The 20,437-nt window shown below is 42.6% G+C and overlaps 1 protein-coding gene across 1 annotated transcript in view; it reads left to right on the top strand.

Moving 5' to 3' along the window:
* Positions 1–20,437, top strand: part of ABHD2 (abhydrolase domain containing 2, acylglycerol lipase) — a 35,013-nt gene extending 14,576 nt beyond the window's left edge. Inside the window, exons 4-11 of the mRNA XM_074155963.1 lie at positions 6,898–7,073; positions 8,608–8,775; positions 11,003–11,186; positions 14,806–14,898; positions 16,635–16,745; positions 18,007–18,076; positions 18,966–19,050; positions 20,070–20,437. Of these exons, the coding sequence (XP_074012064.1) occupies positions 6,898–7,073; positions 8,608–8,775; positions 11,003–11,186; positions 14,806–14,898; positions 16,635–16,745; positions 18,007–18,076; positions 18,966–19,050; positions 20,070–20,266 (1,084 nt within the window). The 3' untranslated portion in view covers positions 20,267–20,437. The remainder of the gene's footprint in view (positions 1–6,897; positions 7,074–8,607; positions 8,776–11,002; positions 11,187–14,805; positions 14,899–16,634; positions 16,746–18,006; positions 18,077–18,965; positions 19,051–20,069) is intronic.

Raw genomic sequence — 20,437 nt, forward strand, 5'->3', positions numbered from 1 at the left:
ATCCTTATTGAAAATAATTATTCTTGCTGTCTGCACACTTTTAATGTCAATAAAGTCAAGCTCCTCAAAGATTGAGGCAAATGACTGTCAAGCCTGTTAGTAAACACTGTCAAAGATCCACCCTAGATCCTTCTCATCCTTTGTTTGCACAGTAACCTATGCTGGATAAAGCTGCCTGGTACCAGAAGACTCTTTTGCACTGTCATTGCTCTTCTCCCAGATGCAAGGAGACAAGTAGTCAGAAAAGCAGGCTTCAAGCTTTTCAGTGTTCTTTTCTTCCATCTAATAGCAAACAGTGTTTGATTCCTGTCAACTCCTTAGTATTTTACCCTGGGAGAAACACTTCCAGGAGAATAAAAAACTAGAAGAACAATGTTACTCATGGAGCTTTGGCAGGTGAACATGTTAAGAGGTAGAGAAGAATGGCAGGTCCCTGTCGGTAAGTTGAAGCATTGACCTTGGGGAGAGAAGCAGCCTCAGGGGTATCAGAGTCCTTGGTAAGTGCTCTGCTGTGGCACTGGCAGCAGTCTTGTGTTCTCCAGCTCCCATCAGCAGGAAGACGTCCTGTAATACGCATGCCTTCTTTTGACTAGAATACTTCTTGTAGTCACTGAAGGTTGGGGAGGGTGTGATAAGAACTTTACTAAATAAAAGCTACCTAAATTGGGAAGGAGGTTGTTTAACAGAGGAGGCCAGTCTGTATTCCATACAGCCTCTATGGGCAGCAAAGGCTTCTACTCCACTTATGTTAGTTTCTTTTTCAGAGGCTCAGGGGACATGGAAGCTCTGTAAGATGCTTTAAAATTCTGCTCTTACGTGTTTGCTGTGACTTCATCACACTGAACAATCTAGCTGAGCTGATGCAAAACCAGCTGCTTTCTACATATTTGGGGGGGAGAAGGTTGAAACCTGTGGACTTTTAGATGAGCTTTCTTGATTGGAATTCAAATTACATCCTCCAGCATCGAATAAGAGACAAAGTTTGATTTGTAAAGTATCCTTTAAATACTTACAAACTGCTCTGTAAAGGGGGAAAAAATAACCTGTTGTAATGCAGGTGGCAGTTCCCAGCGTGTCTGCTGACATGGACAAATTGTAGACTGTCTTCTTGCCATCAGTACCCAGTGTACTACAGCACATCAAAGCTGATGGAAGAGTTAATGTTTAAAGTGTTAATCTCCTCAAATGAAATGAAGTAATGCTCCAGAAATAAGCCTGTGGCTGAACTTCCACTTCAGATCTTTGAGGACCTGAATGCTGATGCTTGCTAATAAAAATAGCACAGTTTTTATGTGCTTTGTGTGAGCTGCTTATACAGCTGCTGCTTTCCTAAATTTCTGCATACTGGGTGATGTACGTGCTCTAAAATCATAATCTGCTGCCTGAGAGCCACTAAAACTTAATCTACGATCACATGTTGGAATTGTTTTTAATATTAAAATGCTAGGCAAATGTTTGTGAAACACCTAGGAATTCTCTTTCTCTCAGGCACTGTTGTGGACAGCCACTGATCGAGATGTGGAGCTGTGCTGCACAGCTGAAACACAGTGTTTGGAGCTAAAACATTAGCATTTGTGAACAGATTTATGTAACTGGCTGTGAATTCACTTAGCCAGTTAAGACTGATGAACTCTATACTTGTGCCGTATAAGTCAGCTTCCATAATAAGTAACTGGCACCCGCAGACCTGTTATCCTGTCTGCCTTCAGTTGCAGAATCCTGTTACTGGAAGTTACAGGACTGGCTACTGGAAGCCATCACTAACTGCCTCAAATATTTGTCGTTACACAGGGTGCCTGGTATCTATTACGGCTGACCAAATCAAAACAGGGAAGTGAGTCAGTTAAAAGCCTCTGGGTCTGGAGCAAAATGGGAAGACATTCTTGTTTCACAGAACTTGAGATTTTTATTTCCAGCACAACACAACTTTGCCTTCAGATCTCCTATGTTAATCAGTACTTGCTTGTCTGTGCTATTGTGGTACACCATCTTCATCCTTGTGTGGGCGTACATATACCTCTTTGGCAAAAGGTCTTCCTGACTGCTGTTCACCACCCAGCTGGCTGCTTAGCTCCTGTCATCTCTACACTGCTATGGCAGAATGCTGGAAACGCTGCTTGTAGACATGGTGTCTGTGCCTGGGCTTTCGTACATCTGTGAGCAGCTTCGCTGGAACAGAGCACACCAAGGAATGCGTAGTGAATCATCTCCATACAGTGAAACTTGCTGCACTGGAATAATCTCTACAGTACACTGCTTTTCAAAACCACTTTGGTTTATAGCAGGCATTATAGAGAACTTGAAGTCTGCCATGTCTTTAAACACTTTCCTTGTTTCTACTTAATGCCAGAGGGAAGCCACCTGCTTTATGAGTGGGGGTCCTTGTTTTTAAGACATGGTTAAACTTAGCAGTAGTGATAGTTTTAGCATAAAATCTAAACGGCAATGCTTGAATGCTCCTTAAACTGGATACTACTTAGTTGCTCAGTCTGCATGATATCTAGCTCATGTTTCCATGTGTCACACCCTGCTGAGCTTGTTTTGCTAAGGTAAGCCGTAAGAAAAATAGCCTGAGTACATGTTCTTCTGCCTACGGGATGGTTGGTTGAGAGGAGCATCTCTTTTCAGTTGTTTGCCATGAGGAATGTTGGCTTCATTGCAAAATAATCTGTGCTAGCTATTGCTGTCAGCACTGGATAGTTACGTTTTTCAGCTGGATTGAGTATAAAAATGTCTCTGGAATTGTTTTTCACATAATACGGCTTAAAATTTAGCTTATCTGTTCTGGGCTTTCAGATGGTGAGGGCTCTTGCATAATTCCTGGCTAGTTTTTTTTGTCTCACCAGTGTGGTATCACGCACCTTCATGACTGAAGAGGTTTTTTTATGTCTTCCTCTTTGCATGGTTTCAGTAAAAGCAAGCTGAAGGTCCACACAAACCCTGGATAAAAATACATCTTGTCCTTCAGACCTGTACAGTTTAGCTCTGTTATGCTCAGTACTTGGTCTTAGAAGTTCTTGTAGGCTTTGTCTCAAAAATGTAGATAGAAGTCACTCATATGAAGACTTTCAAAAACAGATTTGTCCATTGCCAGAATGGAGGGTCAACAGAAATAATTTGTTAGATCATGTGCCCAGTTCTGCTGTAGGTTATAAGGATGCAAAGTCAAACTTAATCAGCTGAGGACAGCTTTTACTGGAACACAGTGATACAGAGGCATCACTTTTTTACTGTCACGACTTTGCAGTGGGTTAGATTGGCAACTTGTCTTGGTAAATTAAAAGCTGCCTGCTTTTGCATCAGTCTGGTACTGTGAGTTTTAATCTGTTTTAGTTTTTGACTGCCTATGCAAGATCTCTACAATCTGGGCAACTTCTTTCCCCCTCCCTGTTGAAGTCTTATGATGTTCGGTCTTCTGGAGCCTGGATACTTAAGGGATTTTAGGATATCTATCTCACCATAAGCTTACTGCTTAAAGGCTGATGGGCAGTAGTAAAAGAAAAGTGAGATAACAAGCTGCTGCTCTAACATTTGCATGTATTTCAGAGCTTTAATTGCTTTATTTCTGCAGTTTGCACTCATAAACATACTTAATGTGCTTAAGTCTGACTAAGTGGAAGTAACAAATGTCTGCATCAGAGTACTGTCCTATGCTCATTACTCATGCTGGAACTTGACCTTTGAATATTTATCTAGAAGAGCGTAGTTACATGCAGAGTGACTAACACATCTTTGCTGCAGGCAGTGTGGTGCTTGAAGAACTGACTGGAGTTAACGTAAAAGGCAAGCTGTTTTACTTGCTTGATCCACAGGATCCTCAGAAACACTAGCCTGCGCTCTCTGAAGGGAGCAAGCAGTGAATGCACCTTTGTCTGCAGGATGTCACACAGTTCTAGCCTTCAGATGGAAGGGTGGAACCCGCAGGTAGCATTAGTCCACCATTACGGATTGAGTCACAGGGATTCCTGCCTTGCTTTTAGTCTTTCCTTTAATGAAGAACATCTCAATGAAACTGCATGTTCTGTTTGCCTATGTAAAAGCGGTGTAAAGGTTTGACTTACTGAAGATCAGTAGTTCAGGTAACTTCCAGTCAGGTTATTTGAAGACAGGTTTGGGTGTTTGGTTTTTTTCCCAAATGAAACTAGCTGTGACTTGAGAGGAGGCACGCTGGGGTAAGTGGTGTGCTCTTGCTAAGCAGTGTGCTTCAAGCCATCTGTCTTCACTTAAACTCCAGTGGTAGTGGTGAAGCTTTGAAGACTCTTCTAATTTCCTCTCTAACAACATCCCGTGCTATGTGCTGCTGCATCTGTTTCACTGGATGACTAACTTATAGCTGGAAACTGAACTGTAGGTAAACATGAGGGAAGGATTGGTGCTTGCAGACAAACTTGCTTATTTTTTTATCAAGGTGGTAGCAGTAATCAGTCACAGCTGTATATCTTATCTGCTGTACCTGGAGAAATTGCTTTCCTGTTAGCCTAAGGGGTAAGACTTTGGGTTTTACCTGGGATAATCTTTGATTTAAAAAGTACTTTATAGAAACAGAATCACCAAAACTTTCCAATGCGTAGTGCTTAACCTAAGATTAGAAACCATGCAATAATGTTGATGTCTGAGTCTCTTCTAAAAGAGCTGCAAATTCTTATTATAGGTTGTATTTGACTTCTCCCCTTAAAGTTGCTAGCAAAACCCATCTGCAAATGACTTCTGTGAAAGAAGACAAAAAGCCAGTCAAGCACCATCTAGTGTGGGGTATGGCTACTGACCTGAACTGGTTGTAAAGTAAATGGCTGGGCGTGAAGCTAGCTGCTTTTTCTTATGCTGGAAGAGCAGTGTCTCTTCCATCTGGCATAATAGTTGCTGTTCAAAACCCTCTGCAGTGAGCTGTGACTTGAGCAGAACCATCTGCAGTTCTTCTTGTGCAGTCTTGTTTACATTGACTGCACTATCCTGATGCATGTGTCTACTTTGGTTTGTGAGAATGCATCCGCTGACTACTTTCCATCTCTTAACAGCAACTGCAGAGGATGAGCTTGTATAGTCCCCATCGCTGCTGGGAATCTCTGTGCAGCTGGCATGATGCACATGGCACGAGCCACCTGCAGTACATACCTCCCAGGGCAGAGATGCTGGGCTGATAACAGATAGATAGCGCTACTAGCCTCACATGGATTCCTTTGAAAAGCTTTATAATGGGAGTGATCGAATTCACGGTGGACCGAGGGCTAATTTTCAGGGTTACAAGCATCAGTTGGCAGCTTTTGTAGCCTTTACTGAAGTGCTGTCTACTTCTATGGAAATCTATTGTGGGTCTGGGAAGTGCGCTTGCAAAAACTGAGTGAAACTGTACAATGAACTACTGTGTTGCGGTGACTGTAAGAAATCTCCGTCATGGATAAGGGAAGAGAACAGGGAGAAAGAGCATATTGCTCCTCTTGTCTTGATAAACAAGCCTAGATAGTTCTTATTTTTATACAAAGTTGTTGTTTTGAGGAGTGTGTAGGGGGAATAGGGAGTTGTGGATATGACATCTAAGAGCTGGCATGGGAAAGAAGGTCCAGCTGTGCAAGTAGGTAGTGTCAGAGCACAAAGGCAAGGGTTCTGTCACATTCTAGTGGATTATGGGCTTAAGTAGTAAATCCGGGCCCCGAGCTGCCTAGTTTTCTGTGAACAGGGAAAAAGCATGAAAGAATATAATCTCTGCTTCATGTGGTCTCAAAAAGCTGGAAGGAATAATTGCAGGAAGCCCTAAAAAACACAACAGGGAGGGAGCCACTTAATATCCAAGGTGGTGTCAACAGCTCTCAAGCTTCTTCTGGATACTCTGCTCTGTGTAGCAGAGACCATAGCTCCTTAACTGGAATCATGTCTCCTGGGACTGCTATTCTCCTAAACACTAAATCATTTATGCTTTCCTGATGAGAGCTGATGTAAGTATCTTTTTCAAGGCATAGGCTTAGTCTGTCCTTCCCAGAGTGGCCCGGTGACTGTCCCACCACCACCACGTGGGCAACAGTATGTCTCCTGTTAAACCACTTCCAGCTCTGCTTGTACTAAAAAAAACCCTGGTAACTAAGCCTTTAACACCTTCCAGCTAATAGCTGTTGTTCCCCTATATCTTTTTTTGAGGGCCAGTAAGCCAGGAAATGGAAGAAAATCTGCTTTGTCACCTAGCTTTTAATCAACAAACGTAATCGGTAGAGTCCCCCCTCTTATGTGAAAGGGATTTACTATTTAGTGGAGTTTGGCCAGCTCTGATGGGTTCTTCTAAAACTGTCCTAGCTTTACCTAACTCTGAGAGGCAAAATCTCCTTGTACTCTGCTCCTCACTTAACTGAGAAAAGCAGTTTTGTGTCAAATCATCCCAACCAGCAAGTCTTGGGCTTTCGGTCTTCTGGAACTTTTTAAGATTCCTATGGTTTCTGCCACTGGCTTGTACGGTCAAGCGCTTACACCAGTTCATGCGGCTCAACCCAGCAGGCTTCAATGTTTCAATTAAAACAGATTTACAACATTTTACAGGTTTTGGCAGTCAGTTTGGTTGGCTAGCAACATGCTGTCCCACTCTCACTGAGGCACAAGGCCTCTGTACGTTTGGTGAGAAGCATTTGTGGATATAATGTTTCAATATAGAGGAATGTCTGGATTTTGGCTTCTGCTGCTGCCGCGGGTGCTGATTTCTCAGCTTTGAAAGTGTATCAGTCTCTTTTCTGATCTTTTCAGCCTTGCACAAGTACTGCCAGTTCAGTCATAGCAAAAAACAATTTTGCAAAAAACAATTTTGCATTTGTTACTGTGTTTGGTAGCAAGAGGGAGATTTGTTACGGGAGTGCTTATCTGCTCTCTGAGGCTTGTTAACACAGCAGGGGTAAGCAATTAAATGACTGCTTCTTTCAGGTACATTCCACCCCTGATCTGGGGGAAAAGTGGACATATCCAGACTGCCCTTTATGGAAAAATGGGGAGAGTGAGATCGCCACATCCGTACGGACTTCGCAAGTACCTCACGATGCCAGATGGAGCAACAGCCACCTTTGATCTCTTTGAGCCGCGGTCCGAGCACTGCATCGGAGGTCAGTCAGACAGCTGCTGGCCTTGATTCTGTGCGCTGGGGGATGGATGAGGACACTGCTATTTGATGTTAGTTCTGGCAAAGGGAGGGAGCTGCTAAGCAATACTAACCAACGTGTGGAGGTTGCAAGGCCATCTTGCCATATACCTGTATTTCAGACAGCAGGAGAGACCATACTAGACTAATGAACTGTTTGTGGCAAGGGATGGGGGGCTAAGGAGCAGAAGAAATGTTCCGTAACCTGCCCTTCAAGTAGAGGCTGGCAAAGAGAAGCTGGTGGTAAGCCTTGTGTTTGGAGTGTCCTTTACCTCTTAAGGTTGTGGGATAATAAAACAGAGGGTAGCAGTATTGGGTTCTTTGTAGCCTGGTGTGTATGGAAAAGAACCTAGACCTTATGGAGACAGATTCTTGGTAGTCTTTACTAACCATCTAAAGATCTGTATGAAAACAAATTCTATGTGCACACTACATGAAGGAGTCCAGATATAACAAGAACTCCATGGAAAAAGTAAAAAATCAGTGATTCCTTACAATATTATGGTTGTATATTCAGAGTGAATGTCAGCTTTCAAACTCACTGTTACTACTAGCGACAGCAACACTTAAAACTGACTTACTGTGGCTTGACTTCAGAAATACAGTTTACCCCTGCAGTAGTCGACTTCATTGTAAGCCCATGATTCCTATTTGGCCTTCAGAAAGAGTTCTTCAGTATGTCAATATTGAGATCCTCATAGTGTAACACTGCACTAGAACAGTTACTGTTGTCTCTATCACTGAAGAGAATTTGAGCAGTGTTTTCCTAATGAGGCAAAAAAATCAATGGCTAGAGCTGCTAAGTGTCAGAGCTTTGCACATAAGTGCAGAGAGTCTGATGGCTCATTCCAAACGCATATGCTAATCCTGAATGTAATTTATGGTGCTTACTTGAATTACAACAATTACTTTCTTAGTTGATGAAACTATAATCTTGTTAAACTAGTGATCAGTGTCAGTAGATCAAATATCATTAGATTAGCCATCATCTGCTTTGTGGCTAATGTCAGTTGATCAGAATGTCTGTGCTTAACAAAGCTTCATTTTGAAGATTTGTTACACCCAATTCTGGAAGGGAAATGAGGGGGGAAATAGCGTAGCCAGTCTAGTTAGTGCATGAACAAGCAGTGGGCTCCAGAGCTTCCACACACTTTGCGGTCACAACAAGCTGTCAGAAGGCAGAGCGTGTGTAATGTCAAAAACATCCTTCAAAGAGAAAAATTTACTCTTGGTCTCTAGGCAGTGCCTGTAGAACTGTTTGGGCAGCTTTCCCTGAAGTTAGAAAACTGTTCATCTCCTGTAACATGAATTACTCTCTCACATCTGTAGCACTAGAGCTGCTAGTCTCCTGTCCCATTCTGGATTTTTGGCACGCTGGTAGGATTTTTAGCTTGCTTCTGGTAGATGGTTTCCCACGGATCTGAAATGGAAACCTTCTGAATCTCTTTAATTTGCATGAAGTGACATTTACTTAACTTCCCTCTCTTTTCTGTGCACAGAGGATGTCACGATGGTAATCTGCCCTGGGATTGCTAACCACAGTGAAAAGCAGTATATCCGCACTTTTGTTGACTATGCGCAGAAAAATGGGTACAGGTGTGCTGTCCTGAATCACTTGGGAGCCTTACCAAATATTGAGCTCACTTCTCCACGAATGTTCACATACGGTAGGTACTTTATGGCAACGGGGGACTTATTTTCAAGTTTGTGGAATTCCTAGGGCTTGATCAGCCTCCTTCAGAATAACACAACTGCAATATCTGAACGAGGATAATAACTTAGTTTAGTTCCTAAGAAACAGTACAGAACTTACATGTGAGGAAGAGGGGGAAGCTAATACTGGCATTCACTTTTCCTTGTCTCTTCTCCCAGCTCTTACACGTGTATCCTAATCAAGGAGGCAGTTTTGAAAAAAGCTCTTGTGGCTACTAAGAGTCTGCTCAAATTATTTTAGAGATGCTGAAATGTCAGTTTAGTGGGATGTGAAGCGAAACTGGCTCTGAAGGATAAATAACTACTTCTGAGGCTTTGTAAAATATCATACGAGAGGAGTTTGTATCAGCCTATGCAGAAAGTACATTTCTATCCTATGAGGGACACATGAGGATCAATCCCTGGATGCAAGACAAACGTCAAGGAACAGAAACAACTCTACAATGTGACAGTGCAGCTACAGAAATGGTAGTGCTTAACTGCCATGATTTTGGGCTTTCTTCTTGAGTATAAGGAAATGTTTCTTAACCTAGAAATTAAAAGGAATAAAAGATTTGGAACTGTGTTAAGGGGTGACTCTAGCTATTCTTAACTGCCCTGCTAGTGAGTAATGTGATCTTGGTAGAACGTGGCCTTCTTGCCGATGACCTGATCCGCTCGTTCCCAAGTTCTCTTGAGCCCTCATGTCCCTCTTTACTGTGAACACCTGTAGGTACATTATGTCATGAGTAAATTGTGGGTTTAGCAGACTGGTGTTAGGTTTCTTTTTCTTTTTTTTTTTAAGATAAGATAGATACTTACTGCTAAGAGTTTGGATTAACAATGTTTATCTTGAACAGCTGAATTGCCAAAATAGAAATATTGTGCTTTGAAATTCTGGTTCTGGCAGGCAAACGGGCTGTAATGCTTTGTTGCTTGTTTTATAGTTATTAAATCCACTCATCAGTGGAAAACACTTCAGGAATACCAAGTGCATCAACTTGTGTTGAGGTCGTAGGCTTTTAATGGCTTCAAGCCTTCCATGTCTTGGGAACTAAGCTTGGCCTCCTAAAAGAATTTGCTTTTTTTTTTTATAAAAATCAAGAGCTTTTGTCCATGGAGCTTTGCTTTAGGCCTTAGGGAGTTGTTCTGTCCTGCAGCTCTTGAGACATACCTTTCTGAGTCTTTTATAGCCTTGGAAAGGGCAAGGAATGCCTGGCACTTCCTTTGAGTAAGACAGTAAATCACTTGGCAGAGTTGCTTGTGAAATGAAGTGCCAGCAAGACCATAAGCAGACTTTGCCTCCAACCCAAATATCCTAGTGGCCTTCTAGCTTTTGCTGGACTCCTGACATATTTGTTGAGGAGCAAATAGCCTAAATTTGGGATTTGCTGAATCCTCCTGTCTTTACATCAAGCTTGACCTGTTGCTGTTCTAGTTTAAGATTTCTGAAATAGTTGCCAGCTGCCCTCAAATCATGAAGGTCAAACACCACAGTATTTTGACTGCTGGCTGCTTCTGCAGGAAACTAGAGCAACGCAGCATTTGTCATCTTGAGGAAAACTGCTCATTAAGAATGTTCACAAGGAAGTGCCCAAGCCCTGCTGAAATGCTTGGCCAGAAGCCTGCTGTTTCACTGAAGTAAAAGCAAACCCTGTCTATTCCTGAGCAGGCCAAAACCTGAGTCCATGGAGAGCTCTGTCCTGACGAGCCACCTCTGAATTTCCATCGTGTCCCTGCATCAGCATGGATTTAAGGATCCATGGCAGCCTTGCTAAAAGCAAAGGAGCAAGCTGCTTTTGAGACCACCCCACTTAAGTTCAGAAGTGGCAAACTGCCTGGGGAAGGTAATGATGTGTGTGCCTTTCTTAGATAGTAAAGTCAAGGCCAGAGTTGTTGGACTCTTCTTTTTAAGCTGCTTTAGAAAGAAGAGTTTGGATTGTCAGATTAGCTGTTGCTATGATTTTTAAGCAAGTTAATTTTACCTTACTTTGGTGGTCAGTCTGAACTAGGCGTGAGCTAAGGTCCACAGGACTCATAAAACAGATACATGAGCACATGTGTGAGTCGGAGCTCTTAAAACCTCAAGGTTATTGAAAAGTCAGAAAGGGTAAGAAACTGAATTTAAAGCATACAACTGAAGGGTGAAGTGGGAATCTAGGTATGTTTGAAGATGATTCTTGACTTTGTCCTTATTTTCAGGTTGCACCTGGGAATTCGGTGCCATGGTTAATTACATCAAGAAGACCTACCCTCAGACCCAACTGGTTGTCGTGGGCTTCAGCCTGGGTGGAAACATTGTGTGCAAATACTTGGGAGAGAACCAGGCCAACCAGGAGCGTGTCCTTTGCTGCGTCAGCGTGTGCCAGGGGTACAGCGCGCTGAGGTAGGTCTAGAGGCTTCTCCACGCTGGTCTGCTCTGGGGGTGCAGGAGGGGACAGAGCTTTGGCAGGCTGCGTGTGGAAGGGCAAGGTGACGAGCGTGTTGCTTCCCTTGCATTGAACTGGTCTGACAGACTGCAGTGTGTGGGATGCCACCTTCCTGGAGGAACAGCCAAAGCTTGGTTGATTTGGCAGCGCAAATAAGCTTTCTGTCAACAATGCAAATAAGTTTTCGGTACCTGGCCAGGTACATGCTGGCAGCTTCTGGTCTGTGTGTGTGTGAGCTGGCCTAACTCTGTCTCGTTACTACAGTGTCCTAAGAGGATACATTCCCTGTCAAGTCCTGGTATAATTAACCAGGCAGGCTGGGCAGCGTGAAAAACTGCTGAGATGATGCCAGCTTTGCAAGCAATAGTTTACACTTTCTCATTGCTCTGAGAAGTATCCCTTGGTTTGTAATCGATTTTTCTGGCTTCAGTGTGCAGTTTCATCTGGTGGCTCTTAGCCGGGGAGACTGGAAAGAGATGCACGGCTCATACGCCCATACAGTCCATGCTCACTGCTTAGTGTGTGTCACCAAAACAGCAGTGCTGTGGGCTGATGAGATGGACAAGCACTTGCAACCACGCTGTATGGTTTGGAAGGTGGGGAGGAGAAGGCTTAGCCCTAAAGTCTACCTAAAACTTCGTGCTTCACACGAGCTGTAACAGCTCCACCTACTGCTAACACTTGCATTTACTGATGGAGGGTCTGGGTACAGCTCTGCCGGTTGAAAACTGGTGGCTCAACTAATGTGCAGTAACTTCCCATGTATGCACAGTTAATGATGATTAAAACAATGTAACTGGCTAAGCCACTGCTTTTACTTTTTACTGTCTGTACTTATAGACAACTACTAAGGTGTAGCTGGCTTTACAGTAATTTAACTGCGCTTTTGAGCCCTGAGACTCTTCGAAAGGCAAAAGGGGCTGTTGACACTAGGGTATTTGGGTCAAGATCCTTTGGGCAGATAAAAAAAGGTGAAGCTGTGGCAGCCCTGTAAGGGCTTGCTATGGAATTTGTCCTTCCAGCCTGGTCAAGGTAGCTGGAACTCTTGATGCTGCTGATGCTCTGCCTGTGTAGGGACCAGTTTGATATTCAGTAGTCTGAAGACACCTTTTATGAGTTAAGCTCTTACAGGTGAAATACAGGACCTTTTCTGGAAGCATTAAGGTGTGACTGAAAGCTTGATATGCATGTCAGTAATATTCCAGAATACCTAATCCCTTTTGAGATCAAATGTGACTACTGCTAAAAGAGCATATAATCAACTGCAAGGTCCCCATGAGTTCACACCCTAAAAATCTGAACGGATGCTTTCAGGAAGGGTTTTTCTGTTTTGTTTCAAGTAAAATGTGCTTAGTTGCGTTAGGGTTCTGGCGTGGAGCACAGAGCATGCTTTTGAAGCCAGCTCCTCAATTGCAGCCATCAGAAAGGGTTTGCAAGGATCACATCTGGCTGCCGTCCACTTGGTTCATCTTCTGCAATTATGCAATATTGTATTTCTGGTCTCCAAAACGATGTTGTGAGTAATGCTGTTCCCTAAGCCGATTTCTGTAGTAGTGTCATGATGTGCTGGTAGAATAGCAGGGCTAGAACAACCTGTTTAACAATACTGCATTTGGATATTTGCGTGGAGAAATAGCAGCTGCTTGTCAGAGTTTAATGCAGGTCTTCAGTGGGTTGTGTGGATTACTGAGCTCTTGACTCCACCTGCTGGGTAAACATCTACTAGCAAATCTCCGGTCTCAAAACATCTGCTGTGCATTACTGGGTGATCAACAGGAAGGCTTTTAAGATCTTGCATCTCCCTACCTAATATTTACTTTTGCTGTAAACGCTAATTAGCTGAAGAGCTTTGGAAAAGCAACATCGGTAAATATCTACTAAACAAAAGACAGGATGGGGAGGGCCTTATTGCCTGGCTATAGAAGTGTGAGGGAGGAGGTACAGAGCACCTCCATGTGGAATGGTTAAGCCTTAGCCTTCCTGGGCTTGGTCTGGTAGGAAAAAATAATGGGCCTCATCCCTCTGGGCTACATGAAAGTGGATTATTGTGGTAGACAGGACCAGTTAGTTTACAAATCCACTTTCTTTTTGTATTAGCTTGTACAGCCTTTATCTCTAAATAACTTTAGGGAGTAAAGGAAAAGTGGTGGTGAGCAAGGTGAACCAGGGATCTGAAATATGAAAGCCTTTCCAGAGCATTAAGCATGAGTCCCATAGCTGGCCATAATAAAGTAGCACTAGGATCTACCAAAAGAGTATGAGACTTAGTTTAACGAATTAACAAAGACTCTGGGGAATGTGTTCCCTGAGGCTAAAAGGGGACACGGCTCCTTATTCCCTAATCTCTGCCTGCACAGGCTTGATTCTGCTTCTTGATCTTGTGGAATGCATCTTCACCATAGCTACAGGCTGTGGGGAGACACCTCAGCTTTGAAACCTGTGCAGTCCTCAAAATACTGGAAGCTGCCTTTTTTCAGTGTTTACAGCCCTTCATATTAGGACTATTACTGTACGGCACAGGAACTGCAGGGAAATGTAGTAGCTTTAACTTCAAACAGCTTGTAGTAACTTAATAGGTTTGCTTGGAAAATATTTTGTCAAGACATGCATCTTTGTCTTCCTTCGTTCCCCTGCCCTGGCATAAGCACGGTAGGTATAGTCTGGCTAGACAACAAAAAATAGTGTGGGTTTTTTTTTTAAAAATCCATACTCCAGCTTGGCTTACTACAAGAAAACATCACTTGCTTTTGCTCTGGTGGGGGGCTTGCAGGCTGTGGCTTGGGAGGTCATGCTAAATATGCTGTAGTTCTCATGGTATGTTAATGTTTAAATGGTAGGAGTACTTCAGTAGCTGAAACTGCTCCCAGCATTCTTGTGTTGCTCAGTAAATGATAGTGTGTTTCCTCAGTAACAGCAAACCCTGCTAAGAGTAAAGCTATAACCTGCCCATGACCCTGCATAGCAAAGGAGTGCTGGTATCTGGCTGAGCTCACAGAAGTCTGCATGACTTTTAATTCTGTTTTAACAACAGATAAGCTGTGAAGTACTATTCTGCTTTGAGAATAGGTAATGACTTCAACTCAGATGCCACTTGCAGCTACAACTAGTATTTATTCCTGCAGTTTCTGCCAATGGAGCTAAAACAATAATAGTGTCTGTACATATTGCAAACATCTGCACAAATTATTTCCTCTGCACAAATAGACAGCACTTCGTTCAGCAACAGGTTTTAGTCCTTTCCTTGGTAGTCCAATTAGGTAAATTACATTCAACTTAAGCAAAGGGAGACTAAAATCGTCTTGTCAGTGTTGCAGATCCTGATTGATGGCTTTTAAATGCGGTGATCAAAACTGCTAATTGCATTGTGCAAAATGATACTGCAGATCTGTTTTCTGATACTACCAAACTTATCAAAGTGGAAGTCATTTCCTGGAAAAGGTTAAGCTGTGGCGGGGAAGGCCTGGACATTTTTTTTTTTTATATAGCCTCTAGGCTGCCATAAGATGTTACAGCTTATTAATCTGGTCTTTCAAGATCCCCGTTAACAGCTTTGTTCTGCGCTGTTTTTTTTTCTAGGGCACAGGAAACCTTCATGCAGTGGGATCAATGTAGAAGATTTTATAACTTTCTCATGGCAGACAACATGAAGAAGATCATCCTTTCTCACAGGTACTGCAGTACATCACTTAGACTGACAGTATTGATTGGGTCAATTGCAATATTGGATTTGTCTTCTCGGTCCTTTAAAATAGGATTCCTAAAAGACTATGCACCAGTTCCTTGTTCGGTGGTCTTTAGATGAACCAACAGAGAAGGGGAGCCCATGTCAGTCTCATTCATACCATGTAAAATATACAAATAAGCTCTGGTCGTCATCTTAGAAGAAAGCAGGCTTTGTCTTTTTGCCTTCTGAGGAAACTTGCTTAATGAATAAACAAGATGGTGCACAGAAAAATATTGCAATTACACTTCAAAGTGGAGTATTCTGCATCTGTTTCATTTCTAGCCAAAGAATTCCCTATTCAAGGAGCCTCTTGTTCTGCCACCTACCTGAGGTAGGACTAATCATCAAGATCTGCTGTATGGGGCTGCTGTTTATCAGATAAGCAAATAGTCAAACTGTAGCTCTGGCTTCTAGCTGTTCCTATAGAATAGAGCATGTAGCCAGCAAAATACTTAGTGTTACTCTTCCTGGAGTGCAAGTGTACTTGTAGGATCCCTGTGCTTCAGTTTGGATCAGTGGCTCTCGCATAGCAAAGGAATGTGTGTGTTAAACAGGTGACATGCTCAGTGTTGTTGTTTTGTCCATCAAAAGGTTCTCTAGGTGCTTCTTTCTAGGGCAATAATTGTGTAAGTACCTCATTTGTGTATGTTTGAAGTTGACTGACTCAAGGGGGAAAAAGAGGGGAATATCTAAGACCCCATTCCATTAAGGGCATGTGCCGCTTGCAGACTGACTTTTGGTTCATTGTTTATACTCCTGTGCAGTATGAAACTCTTGTAGAAGGAGTAGAAGGAATTAGGGCAGCTGATGTGTAGGATGATCCACATAATTCATTCCAGATTGATAAATATTTAGACAACTTGACCAAATTTAACATGTGAAGTTAGGTAAACCCTCATTAAAAGGTACTTAAATTCATAACCCAGAGAAAGCCAGGGCTGGCTTGAAGGCAAGTCTGTTAAGTAAACTTTTTTCCATAATCACTTGTGCTCTAAGGCAACTCCCCCAAATCGAACCTAGCCTCCCTCCTAATCTGCCCCGCAGCTGCCTCTGAAAGGGAATAAAAAAACCCTTTCCAACTTGTGGGTTTTGTTCTATTTGTTAGGGGAGCGGTTTCTTCTGGTAAAGAAACACATCCTCTCCTGAGGGCAATAACTAATTATGACAAGTGTCCATAGTAAATAGCTTTCTGCAGAGGTAATGCCCCAAGTAATTTCTGCTGTGTGAGCTAACCTAATATCTGTGCTGGGGAGACTTTAGGACCAGATGGTGAAGGAGATGCTGTGCCCCAGACTCCTAGTGGTCTCGCCCAAGCCACCCACGGGTTTGGTCTGAAGCCAAAGGACCCTCCCTCTAACATGCAGCCTCTGTTCCAAATATTGTTAGTGATGTCTGTTCTGGGAAGATTCTTTCTAGAGGCCTCTCATGCAGTTTTTCGCTATAACAGGAAAACATTATTATTTTTTTTTTTCTATCAAGAGGCTGCTAAGGTTTCTGTTATGCCTTGCTGCAATGGGAGGTGGACAAGTAGGCTGTGCTTGTTCCCAAGAAAGCCTCAAGTATGTGTAGCCCACTTCTAGTCTTATCTTGTCAGACTTGGTAAACTCAGTTGTCCTTGAACAGGTCATGGCTTTGCTGCCCTTATGTTATTTGGATGTTTTTCTTGATGTTACTTTTTCAGACAAGTTCTTTTTGGAGATAACATGAAGAAGCCACAAAACCTGTCAGATGCTGACCTGAGCAAACTTTATACAGCAACATCCCTTATGCAGATTGATGATAACGTTATGAGGTATGATCTCTGATCCTCTGTGGAACTGAAGTACCCTCTCTTTCAAGTGTTGCTCTTGCATGCTCCTTCCTCTGGCTCTAGCAATCTACTGAAATACATTGCCCACAACTACAAATTATTCCTTACCTTCACATTCAATAAAACTTAACAGAAAAAAAACCAACTTACTATTGACAGTTACAGCTTCCTGTAAAATCATCTAGGAGGCATTTATTTATCAGTAACATCTGAACCTGCAGCCTTCAATAAATGTAGGAAGAGGCCAACTCTGCTTGCAAGCTCTAGTGAAAAACAGTGCAGAATGTGGAAAGCAGCTCAGAACTGCTCATGAACATCCTTAGTGTGAACAATTCACGAACATCCTGAATTGTGGAAACAAAGTTCTCCTCAAAAAACACTACTGCCTTCTCAATAAACATTATGGTTGGCTGAGATAATACAACTTTTTTAACTTGTCATACTAACACCTAAATTAAGTTCTCTGCTTTATTCAGTGGTAGCTTGTTACTGCCTGTGATCTTGAAAACAACATAGCACTTTCTTCAGTGGTAGTGTTCATATCATGGCATGTTCTGTATCAGGCATTGACACTTTTCCGAAATGAAGCTGTAACTGTTAGCTGTACAGCTATGACACTTTTGGCAGACTGGGAGTATTGCCGGCTGCTGCTTAAAAGCCATTCCTGGGGAAATCTCCCTACTTGTCCATCATCCCTGAAGCCTTCCTAGTTTGGGCCAACAGCTACGTTGTCTTTTATATTAAAAAAAAAGTCAGCACTTGAGTATAACTTTACTGAATTCTTGGTATGGGATGGAGTGCTAAGAATTTGGCAAAGAACTGGAACCACAGTGAATTCTGGGTGGCTTGTAAGCAGGCTTTGTGCAGTATGTTTGAGGTTTGTAAACTGGTAGGTTTGTATTTGAAAAGGCTTTCAGGTAAATATGAACAAAATCGTAACTTTTTCTTTCTTCCATAAGTACAATTAGTTAAGTGAACTGGGATACTTTAAAAGAAATGCCCTGAAGGCTGCTAAACTTCCACATGTGTGTTTAACTTGTTCACAATGTTCGAGTAAGCACAGAAAGCATAATGGGATGTGCTGCCAAAGGTGAGTTTTGCAGAGAGACTGGGCAGAAAAAAAAGCATTGTCCGTGAAAATTGAGGCATTTTTCCTATCTCTGCATATACGTCCTTACTTGAAAGTAAGAGTCCCATTGGTACTGGAAGCAGATGATTCCAATGACAGTTTTCTCTATTTCAGGAAGTTCCATGGCTATAATTCCCTGAAGGAATACTATGAAGAAGAAAGCTGCCTGCATTACTTGCACAGGGTAAGCTCTTGCAATAGAGACTGCTCTTGTACCTTCATTTTCCTATTGGAGAGAAAATGCTCCATGTTTTCTGTTGTTGATACCTAGACACAACTGTCCTAACTGGGATTTTCAGAAATAATCAGACACAGTACATCAGAGTGGGATTTCACTTCTTTCTACCTCTAATACTAGGGCTAAATGCTCTGGGCCCTTAAGAGCTTGTAACTGACAGGTAAGTTGCACCCAAGTGATCTAGATAAATCCACACATTCAGCTGAGCTGTTCTGAGTGCATGAGGATAAGGTGGAAAATGAGTGGTGGTGTAGGCCCTGCAGTTTCAAGGAAGAAAGGCTTACTAGGTGCTGTGGAAGACACTCAGGATGCTATCTGGCAGGCAGATGCTAAGCAGACCAAAGTTGTGCAAAAGTGGAACTGGAAGATTAATTCCTACTTGATCTACTCAGCAAGAGGATGGAGATGTTCCAAGGGAGTTTCCTGGACTTAAACCAAGGTGTCCATAACAGAGCTGGCATTAGCTGCCTCATGTGCAAAGCAATGCAGAGCAAGAAAGGGTGTAGCTGTTTGAATTCTGAGAATGGGAAAAATCTGTGACTCAATCTGTATTTGCTCTGATGCACCCCTGCCCCTTTTGAAACAATTGAGTCAAAAGAAAATTAAAAAAATCCAGCACTGCAGAGTACTTAATCAAAAATTAAGACTGGTGGCTTTTCACCAGTTATTTCTGCTTTTCTGATGCTTCTCTACATACACAGCAAATCTGAAATAAGATGTTTTGATTGAGTTATGCTAATATGCTTTTACGATTGGTAGACTGAAATTCAAATACAGACCCTTTACTGGTTTGGGGGCTTTTTTTTTACCTTTTATGCCATGTTTCTTGATGCAGATCTATGTTCCTCTTCTCCTGGTTAATGCTGCTGATGACCCTCTTGTGCATGAGAGTCTTCTATCAATTCCAAGAGCTCTTTCAGGTATGTTGAAGCAGTCTCCTCCAGCTGTGCATATTTGTGTACCTGCAGATTTCTTATCACATCATGATCCATGACTTCAAAGCAGCTTGACTTTTCTCCTTTATATCTGTAGCCCTGTGGGAGGTGGAATAAGCCTCCTTAAATCACCAGTTGCTAGAACTAACAAGGGTTAACCTTGAGCAGGAAGAACTTGAGTCCTTTCAGGCACCTTCTGCTGTTTTGGCCTGTGTTTATAGCCAGCAGGGTACATTCAGGTTACATTCTTGAATGAAGTAATGCTGCTTCCTGTCTTCATTCCTCACTGGGATTTAGTAAAAAGGTGGGCTATTCTAGTGATAGCCTGATCAAGTACAGATGAACAGCCCCCTTTGCTGATGAAAAGGGTGGGGGGCACATGCATGGCTGTGGTGTTTGGTACTGGACTAGAAAAGGAGTTCTGCAAGCTGGCTATCTTCAGCTAAGGAAAAAAAAAATAAGGCAAATTACCTTTAGAAGCTCAGAAGAGGGAGCTGGCTGCTGCTTTGTCACACAGATACTGGATGCACAGGGAGGGAAGCAGGGTTCATTCTTCTTCTGGTTGAGAGCTGTGAGCAGAGAATTTATCCACAGCTGCTTCCAGTCAGAAGCAAATACAGGGATTTTCTCCCTGTACATATAACAAGGTGGTTGATGTACTGTCAGAGCTTAGTGCAGCTCGATATGATGCTAATAGTCCTAGTTCCAGTGTATGTGAGTTAAAGATGCCCATTCATTAAAGAATGAGCTTATTATGGCAATACAGATATTGCTGTAGGGGCTCAGTCAGCAGCATTTCTTGGGCAACCTTCTTGTAATTCTGGGGTTATGTGCTTTGGACTTCAAAGTAACCGTGCCCTTTGTCAATGCATTTCTGCTTCCTACACTCCTGTAGTTTAGATGCTATGCTGAGGGTCAAGTTGATTATCACAACTTAAAATGGTTTCATTCTCAGCTCCAAGACGTTAACCTTCTGGAATTTTCTGCCTCCTTTTGTTTTACAGAGAAGAGGGAAAATGTCATGCATGTGCTGCCCCTTCATGGAGGCCACCTGGGATTTTTTGAGGGGTCTGTACTATTCCCGGAACCTCTTACCTGGATGGATAAGCTTGTGGTACAGTATGCCAACGCCATCTGCCAGTGGGAGAAGACAAAGTCTCAGTGCTCAGACACAGAGCAGGCTGTATCTGGCCAGGAGTAATTGACCCAAAGACTCTGGATCATTTCAATATATCTCCCCCTTTGGGAACATCTTGTTCTCTCACCTGCTGCTTCAGGTTTCCATTCTCCTTGATATTCTATGGTTGGGTTTTGATCACAATATTTTCTTCCAAAGTTGGAATTAAAGCAGAGGTTAATATCTGGTTGGAGC

This window comes from Numenius arquata, chromosome 11 (genome assembly GCF_964106895.1).
Source record: "Numenius arquata chromosome 11, bNumArq3.hap1.1, whole genome shotgun sequence".
In the NCBI taxonomy this organism is placed as follows: Eukaryota; Metazoa; Chordata; class Aves; order Charadriiformes; family Scolopacidae; genus Numenius; species Numenius arquata.